At 50.3% G+C, this 9,295-nt stretch overlaps 1 protein-coding gene across 1 annotated transcript in view; it reads left to right on the forward strand.

The window, feature by feature from the left end:
* Nucleotides 1-8,518, forward strand: part of spred1 (sprouty related EVH1 domain containing 1) — a 30,135-nt gene extending 21,617 nt beyond the window's left edge. Inside the window, exons 4-6 of the mRNA XM_056590123.1 lie at nt 1,983-2,029; nt 6,878-7,033; nt 7,322-8,518. Of these exons, the coding sequence (XP_056446098.1) occupies nt 1,983-2,029; nt 6,878-7,033; nt 7,322-8,020 (902 nt within the window). The 3' untranslated portion in view covers nt 8,021-8,518. The remainder of the gene's footprint in view (nt 1-1,982; nt 2,030-6,877; nt 7,034-7,321) is intronic.
* Nucleotides 8,519-9,295: the final 777 nt, after the last annotated feature.

Raw genomic sequence — 9,295 nt, forward strand, 5'->3', positions numbered from 1 at the left:
CACGGCCATACATGCTTTCTTACCACTAGCTGCTTTGGAACAAATGATTATGCTCTTTCTTGGGATTTTAAGATACAGCCTGTTAATGGTGCTGTCTTCTAGGCGCCTGCCCCCCCCCCCCCCCCCCCCCGATCTCTCTCTGTCCTCTCTCTCTCTGTGTATTCTGCCAGTGTTGTGTAATGCCTCTCTATGGTTCACGCGGGCTCCTTCTTCAGTATTCCTGTTGCATCGCTCTGCTGCTGGACTGTTCTCTGTGTGTGTGTGAGCCTTGCAGTCCTCTGTTGCCATGGCAACATCGGGCACATGGCTCAGGCAGCACCGTGCCCCATCCCTGCCAGAGTCGTGCTGCAGGAAGCTTCTGTCTCACTGTGACAGAGACGTGCACGCGCGCACAGCCGCACACACACACACACACTTGCGGGCGCACACACACACACACACACACATGCACGCACAAACACGCCTACCTCTCCATGTGATTCATAGACAGAGTGATCAACAGTGGAGCTCTGTCAGTTGTGCTGTCTGAGGTGGAGACAGACTCACGGATGTTGTTGACTGATGCCCGGCTGCTCTAAATAAGGTCTCGGGCGAAGACTAATTAAGGGAATTTCAAGTCTTAAAACAAAAGAGCCCCTTGATGCTCCAGGTACAAACAGTTTGGACCCTTCATCCCAGTGGAGATGACTTAATCCCTGATGTGTTCCTCATCCAGCAGCGAGATCTTAACCTCCACCTCTTCTCCTGCGCAAGGTTCGCTCTGGCGTGCTTATTTTTAAACATGGCTGCCACTGCACCTCTGATGATTTGCCTCCAAGTTGAAACCAGTTTGCGTGCAATTGTTTTGGTTTGTTTTCTTTCTTTTCCGCGAAACATCTCGTGAAAATGCAGTCTGTTTGGTCCTGAGTCGTAAAGCCTCGTGCACAAACCACACTGTATACTATAGCGCGTCGATCAAGCCAATGGCTGAACCCCAGAAAAAGAAGCAAAAGAAAATACGTTCCCTCGAACTCAACAACTGGACATTCATTGTACAACAACCATAAACAAATATGGTTTACTTTTGGAGTTTTGCAGAGATTAATATATTATGAAACATATATAGACTTTATAGAAGTGTGTGACTTTTGAGCCCAATTTATATAAATTTTCTTTCAGTTTGAGACCCAGGATATAGCTGCAAGATCCAGATTCTAGATTTCAAACCCAGGTTCTAGCTTTATGACCCAGTTTCAAGCTTTTAAAACCAGGTTCTAGCTTTGAGACCCTAACTATAGCTTTGAGACCCAAACTATACCTTTGAGACCCAGGTTCTAGATTTAAGACCCAGGTTCTAGCTTTAAGACCCAGGTTCTAGATTTTAGACCCAGGTACTAGCTTTTAAACCCAGGTTATATCTTTTAGGCACAGGCGGCTGGGAACTCAGACCCAAGCTTTGAGGCACTCAAACCCAGACCCGGCCTCGTAGACTCTAACACTGGCAGGCCTGGTGTCTCAGACTGACACATGGTCCTGTCTCTGTGGCTTGCTAGCCCAGGAAGAGGTTGCTCTATTCCAGGCATGCATATTTCATTAGTCTCTGTGTGCCCCACTGACACATAGAAGCTTTCATTTCCTCATTAAGCTACAGTGGAGAGGAAGCCACTTCTTTTATTTTCTTTCTCGCTTCACAAGAAATCAGCCTCATAACAGTTTTCCTTGCTGTTAAACACGCTCCGGTGGAAGGGGTTGTGTGTGAAATATAGTATTTATGAAGGGAAATGTGTATCAGTCTGAAACAAAAGTTGTATTCCCGCTCTACCGGCGGGCCGGCAGTGATTGCGCTCCCTAGATTTAAACGTATATATTTGAATGTTTGATAAGAAGTCGGTTACACTCTAAAGTGTCAACTCGAAGTATGAATGTTCGATAATGTTGGTGGGGGAATAGAACACAATGAAATGTCAGCGGTCTAATCCTTACTCTCCCCTTCTCCGCTCCAGGGAGTCCTTTGTTCGTGGAAGCAGAGACCCAGGAGGATGGACTGCAGGTGAGTGCCTGTTTGCATGAGCCCGAGGAACCGAGTGTTGAAATCACAATTGCAGTTAAAGCTTCCCCTACTGTTGGTACATGTGAGGGAGTGTTGGGTCTGTCTTTAGGGAACACAGTGGCGCTTCTGCTAGCGTGTGAACTGGTAACCGCTACAGCTCGAACAGCTAACAGCGAGCTTAACTAACCGCCGGCTCGGTCTGTAGCACACATCCTCACAAACCCACGTCAAGGAGAACAGATACGAGGGGAGGGCTAGTTCCTGTCTCGCAAAGGCCTTTTTTTAGACACACACACACACACACACACACACACACACCACACACACACACTAAGACAGAGACAGAGAGAGATACACACATACACAGAGAGAGAGACACACACACTCACACACACACACACACACACACACACACACACACACACACACACACACACACACACACACACACACACACACACACACACACAGAGAGAGACACATACACAGAGAGAGAAACACACACATACACACACACACACTGAGAAACACACACACACAGAGACACACACACACACACACAGACACACACACACGCACAGAGCCACACATACAGAGACACGCACACACACACACACACCACCTCTCTCCCTCCCAATTCCTAGGACTGAAGGATGGTCACTTTTTGGCCCCTTCCCTGTATCGGCCTGGAGCGAGTAGAGGGTGGGAGCCTTGTTCCTGTTCTGGCGGTTCCTCTTTAAGACAGCCGCCTGAACATACAGGAAATCTAAGGGCAGCACTGTTGCTAGGCAGCGAAGTAGGTGTGTGTGTGTGGTGGGGGGGGGGGGGGTGACTGCAAATTGCAGAGGGAGGAATTGAATGGAGCTGGGGGTCGTGGAGGAGGTGGTGTGGGGGGGGTTCAGTGAGTGAGCCACCACCGCCATGGTCGCCATGGAGATTTGGCATCGAAATGTTGCGGTCGGAGACCTGGGCTTCAGCGAAAGGAGAAGTGAATCAGAGGCGAGCCTTCTCAGACACACCGCGCCGCGGTAGAGCCGGAGACGGAGAGCGCTCGCTCCCTGCTCACCCCCCCCCCCCTAAATGCCATCACATAAGGTTTGACGTTAGCCCCCCCCCCCCCCCCCCTCCCCCTGTTCTCCTTGAACTACAACCAGCCCCGCACTGTCCTGCCTTCATAAGACCTTTCATTCACGATGGCCGTTTCCTTCTATTCAGAATCTCTCTCGCTCTCGCTCGCTCTCTCTCGTTCTCTCTCTCTCGCTCTCTCTCTCGTTCTCTCTCTCTCGTTCTCCCTCGCTTTTGCTCCCTCGCTCTCGCTCTCTCTCTGGGAGCAGCGAGGCTGGAACATCGTAGAGGTGGCTGGGTTGGCTTTATGTAACATCTCGCTGCAGGTCCTGAAGGCATGCGTGCAGCTCTGCTCCATGGAGTCGCAATCGATTCAATAGTCTTCTGTTTTTTTTCGTCCGTTTTGTTTGTGTGGTTTAAAGTTGACTACTTCTAACGGGCATTTTATTTTGTGTTTGTTAGTAAGGGGTGTCAATGAACTCTTTTCGGGGGTCAATGTATCGGTAGACTACTTGTTGTGAATGTCCACCATGGGTTATCTGAGCCCAAAACCAATCTTTAGGTAGCTTTAAGAGAAGTGACGAAGCCTCTGTGACTCACGTCGCCAAATTCTATATCAATCAAACGATCGATTAATCACCTCATTGTACAAGCACCAATTCATACCATTGTATCCACATACCAAAGGGCCGACAAAAAGTAGTTGCGCAACCCACTGCTTGGCTTTCAGCGTCTACGACCAGAAAACCTGTCTCACAGCCATAGTTCTGTTCCCAGTTCAAAGAGGAAACGCTTCTCACAAAAGCCACGGGAACTCATTCACCATTAAGTAAGATCTGGTTCTCTTCTTATGCATTACACATATGCCCATTGGCTTTCCAAAGATTATCTAATGGACCAAGGAAAACGTGCTTAGAGATATGGTCCCTAGAGCCGTTCATACTGGGAGCCCCCTTGCGAAGGTTAGGGGGCTCTTGTAGCAAAAGCACACATTGGCCTTTAGCCTCGCTCGTCCGAGAGAGAGAGAGGAACCTCAGCAAACACACACACACACTGTTCTTTTGTTCCTGCTCGTTCTGTCTCTCCTGCCTCATCAGATACACACCTAGGCTCAATGGGTTTTCAGTATGCGGGCCTGCTTCCTCCCCTGTCCTGTGCCTCTGTGCCTTTGAGGGCGGAAACAACAGGAAGCCCTGATGTTGGTCCCGAGCCAGACAACAACTCTATCTCCCCCCCCCCCCTGTTCCCCTCTCGAAGACCCCTCTTCCCCTCCCCCCCCCCCCCCCCCCACCACCCCTCTGCTGGCTACATCTCTGGGGTCAGATCAGCTCCAGATTGGCCCCCACGCATGCCTTTGAATGGTGGGGCTTAGGCAAGTGCTTTAAAAGGAAGCCTAAGTCTGTTTCCCATTTCACCTCCTCCTCTCTCCCCCTCTCTCTCTCTCTCTCTCTCTCTCGCTCTCTCTTTTTTTTTTTTTTCTTACTTATATTTTTATATATACACACACACAGCTGTCATCTGGCTTTTTAAGTTGTGTGCTGCGTTTCTCCAGCTGGAGCTAGTTTATGACATTCTCTCAGCAGACTCTTTGGCCTGTCTCTCTCTCATTCTTTCACTCTGTTTCCCTCATTGTCTTTCTATTATTTTTTTATCATATTTTTGTACGGTATCATTCTCTGTCCCATGCGCACACATAATCACAAACTGTTCCATCGTTTCCTGTCCTGTTCTTTTGCCTTCCTTTCCGTTTCTGCGTAGCGCTTGATCCGACTTTGTACCCTTTGCTTTGTCGCCATCAGTTGTCCTACACACACTCTTACGTTTAAGAGAGGCGGCAAAGTCAACGCTAAGCACATACACGTGTGTACGCGTGCGTGCAGAGGCACACGCACACACACACACACATGCCATACCATGTGTGTGTATGTGTGCGTGCAGAGGCACACACACACACACACACACACACACACATGCCATACCATGTGTTAGCAGTCAGGAAGGATAGAGCAAGTGGAGGAGGAGAGGGAGGGAGAGCCAAGCAGAGAGGGGAAGGGGTCTTGGGAAGGAGGGGTGGGTGTCCAGGGAGGGAGGGAGGGAGGGAGGAAAGTAGGGTTGGGGGGGGGGGGGGGGGGGGGGGGCGGGGGGGGGGGGGGTCAAAGGAAGCATCTCTTAGCAACCACAGGACAGTAATTACTGTAGCAGCAGCTGGGAGCAAACCAGATCTCTGTTGAGCGTTAAAACCCTGGCGTGGGCTACTTTACACACTGCACTGGAGAACCGCTCCTCCACACTCAGGAAGGAGGGAGGGAGGGAGGGAGAAAGAGATGAGGCTGGACCGAGAGAGATGGACGGACTGCGTATATTGTTTGCAGAGCGGATGGATGTGGTCGTCACGTGGAATACACACATGTGTGACCACCTAAACATTTTAGTTGGGGAAAATGGTCAAAACGTGCTCTCATTATCTGTGATGGCCCCTTGCGGGCCGTGTTGGGTTATTTTGAGTGGGAAAGCTGGCAGTTCTGCAGATGGGAGCTTCTTTGCCTGTGCGAGTGAGAAAATATGCTGGCCATGGTTAGAATGTCACCATCCGGCCCTACAAACTACAAACAGTTTATCAACCTCGATCTCTCCCTCTCTCTCCCTCTCTCTCACTTTCTCTCGCTCTCTCCTGTACATGTGACTCATCCAATTCATCACCTTTTTTCCGCTTCTTCAAAGCTCCTTCTAAAGGCTTTCTAAAGGCCTTATTTTATGTCAGTGAATCTTTTTATACAATAGCCAATCTTTTGCTTTCGACCGTTTTTTTCTGCCTCATTTAGCTTGGTGTCTGTGGAGGGATCTCTAGTATTTCCGTCCTTTTGGTTGCTGCCCTTACAGTCATTCACAGCTACAGATTCCTGGTGGTACAGTTTTAACGTACAGCTCCTCTGAGGCCGAGCGCCGGGCTATAGTCAGGGCCGCTTCTGTTCCATCAGGGCCCCGAGTCTGTAGCGTCCACAGCAGTAAAAAACACAAGAGTGCTGGTGGGAACACATGCGAGGCAGAGAGGGAACTCTGAGTCCTCAACAGAAGGGCCTTGAGTCATCACTGCACCCTGCAGTCAGGTGGGCTCAGAAACAACAACAAAATACAGACTCCTGAACCCCCCCTGGTGGTGGAAAGCGGAACATGTAACCCGGTAGATACACACAATGGGTCCTGGGTTGAGGCAGTGAGGACTGCACTTAAACCATCGGTCGGTGTGGAGAGCCGGTGTTGAGGCTGCGTCAGGGCCCTCAAGGGAGCGCTGCTACACGGAACAGATGGAGCAGAGTTGAGAGGACAAAGTCACAATGTGTGTTTTATAAAGGGGTTCCCGTAGAGGTCTGTACTGAGGGCTGGACATTGTGTTCAGAGGCCTCACTGTATTCTAGTGATGTACGGTGATATTTAGGAAGGAAATGTTACAAAAAACCTTATGTTGTGTGTAAGACAGTCTACGAGGCAACGCCAAGCGCAAACGTCATATGGATATGAAATATGTTGTGTATAAGACTGCTAAATACGAAGCAAAAGAAAGCGCAAACGTCATATGGATATGAAATATGTTGTGTATAAGACTACTAAATACGACGTAAAAGAAGCGCAAACGTCATACGGATATGAAATGACGTCATATTTGATGCCATCCGTTCTCATCGTAATTCATTTGAACCATAAAACCTTTTTGCGTTGGATGCATTGTCACTCTTGCTGTCACCCTAACCCTCAATGTCCTTCCTCTGCGTCTCTCCCGTCCAGGTGGGTGAGGAGGCTCCCTCCATCTGCAGCCCCATGAAGGAGCCCTTCTCCCCCGTCCACAGCGTGGTCTCCACCGAGCCCTTCAGGGGCTGCTACGTGCGCGCCCAGCCCTTCTCCGAGTTCCCCCCCAGCACCCGCCGCTACCTTCCCCCACAGGTCCGTACAGCGCACTACACCTTCAGTGTTGATCATAGAAGGAGGTGCTCCTCTCATGTGGAGGCGCTCGCCCTTCCAATGAACTCATGGAAAAGTGACTTTTTTTAATATAAGACGCACATAATTAACCCAAATTGGGGGGTGTTTAATGGCCCTTGTTAATAAATGGGTCTGTTGAAGCCTTCGCAGCTAGACACCCTGCGTCTAGCTGCAGATCACAACGCTGCTGTTAAACCGTACCTGACGCTCCTGTAGTTTAACCTGCCGTTCCCCCTCCCACACCCACAGGGGACCTTCAAGTCCACGCGCCACGTCAGCTTCCACATGGACGAGGAGGAGATCGTCCGCATCAACCCCCGCAAGGACGTGCTGATCCGGGGCTACGAGGACTACCGCCACCCCGTCATGTGGAAACAGGACGCGGAGCACCGCGACGCAGACTTTCCCGCCGCCTTCCACAAACTGGACAGCAAGAAGTGCGAGTACCTCTTCCCCGAGGGGCCGGGCGGGGACGGACACCCCGGGCCCGGCTTGGGCATGGGGACGGGCATGGGCCTGGGACTGGGCAAGGACTCCTCCATCAAGACCCAGCCGTCCCCCATGCACAAGTCCAAGAAGGGGCGCCGGCGGCGGGAGGACGGGGAGCGCTCCCGCTGCATCTACTGCCGGGAAATGTTCAACCACGAGGACAACTGGCGGGGGCAGTGCCAGGACGCGCCGGACCCCATCAAGCAGTGCATCTACAAAGTCAGCTGCATGCTGTGCGCCGAGAGCATGCTGTACCACTGCATGTCCGACTCGGAGGGCGACTTCTCGGACCCGTGCTCGTGCGACACCTCCGACGAGCAGTTCTGCCTGCGCTGGCTGGCCCTGGTGGCGCTGTCCTTCATCGCGCCGTGCATGTGCTGCTACCTGCCGCTGCGCGCCTGCCACCACTGCGGCGAGGCGTGCCACTGCTGCGGCGGGAAGCACAAGGCGGCGGGCTGACCAAGCCCCTCTAAGCCGAACTCGTCGACCCCACCAAACCTGGACACCCCCCAAACCAAGCTAAAAAGCTAAAGCTAACACAGGAAGTGCGTCAATGCGGAAATACGTCCTTGTTTTCATGCCCCTCTCCGGGGAGAGGTGACACGTTGATCCCCCCCCCCCTAGCTCAGAGGGCTTTTGGAGATTTCAGTTTGCGTTTGTCGCCGACAACCAGCAATGGAGGACCAACCCTGTGCTTTGCAGGAGCTCTGAGCGTCCAGCCGAGCTCAGGAGCTCACCTGAGGAGAAGGAGGCGGAGGTGGTGTGGACGGGAGGCATTGAGATTAACAGACTTGGAGATATTACTAAACACGCCTGTACAAATACACGAATAAACACACGCACACAAACACACACACACACACACACACATACACACACACACACACACACACACACACACACACACACACACACACACACACACACACACACACACACACACACACACTCAACACACTCAACACACTCAACACACCTGTACCTATACCTAATACACATACACCTTTACACTCGCAAACAACGCGTACATATACAACAACAAAAAAGAACCAGGCCACCAATGTCAGAACTCTACTGCAACGTAACGTATAACTATGAAGGATATTTGTGTCTTTTTGTACAGAGAGCAACACAAAAAAACGAACTAATGACAAAAAAAGACAAACAAAACTATTATGCGTACAGAAGAATATTTGCTGTTTTGAGTATGCTAAAAGGGATATGTTCTTGCTTTTTTTTTTTTTCAAGATATTGCAGATTGGGTAACAGTGGCCTTTCCTTTACGGCTCATCCATTGGCTGGCAATGTAATTATTAGAACTGAGAGAGTGCACTAGAAATTGTATTTTCTGCCCATCCCCTCCAACAAAAGCTGATCCTTTCTGGAAACGCTATTGATAAATTAACCGCCATATTAGTGTAATTTAACATGTACGAGATGTTGATGTGGTGGATGTGTTTTACCTTGCTATTCCTTTTCATATATTGTAAAAACAAAAAGATGAGAAAACGAAGAAAACTGCAACAACAGCCCAAAACATGAACATGTTATTTAAACACAACAAAGTACAGCTCTTTTACATCCGCTGGGAACGTGCGACGGATTCCCAGCTTGTCCCGAGTGGCTCGGACCATTTCATTGCATTCCAACACAAAGGGATACGATTCCATGAATAGAAGGGAAAATGATAAATTACTTTACCATTCTCAATTCCTCTAAAGCAAAGTTGCTTTT

The sequence above is a fragment of the Gadus chalcogrammus genome, chromosome 5 (assembly GCF_026213295.1).
Source record: "Gadus chalcogrammus isolate NIFS_2021 chromosome 5, NIFS_Gcha_1.0, whole genome shotgun sequence".
Classification (NCBI taxonomy): Eukaryota; Metazoa; Chordata; class Actinopteri; order Gadiformes; family Gadidae; genus Gadus; species Gadus chalcogrammus.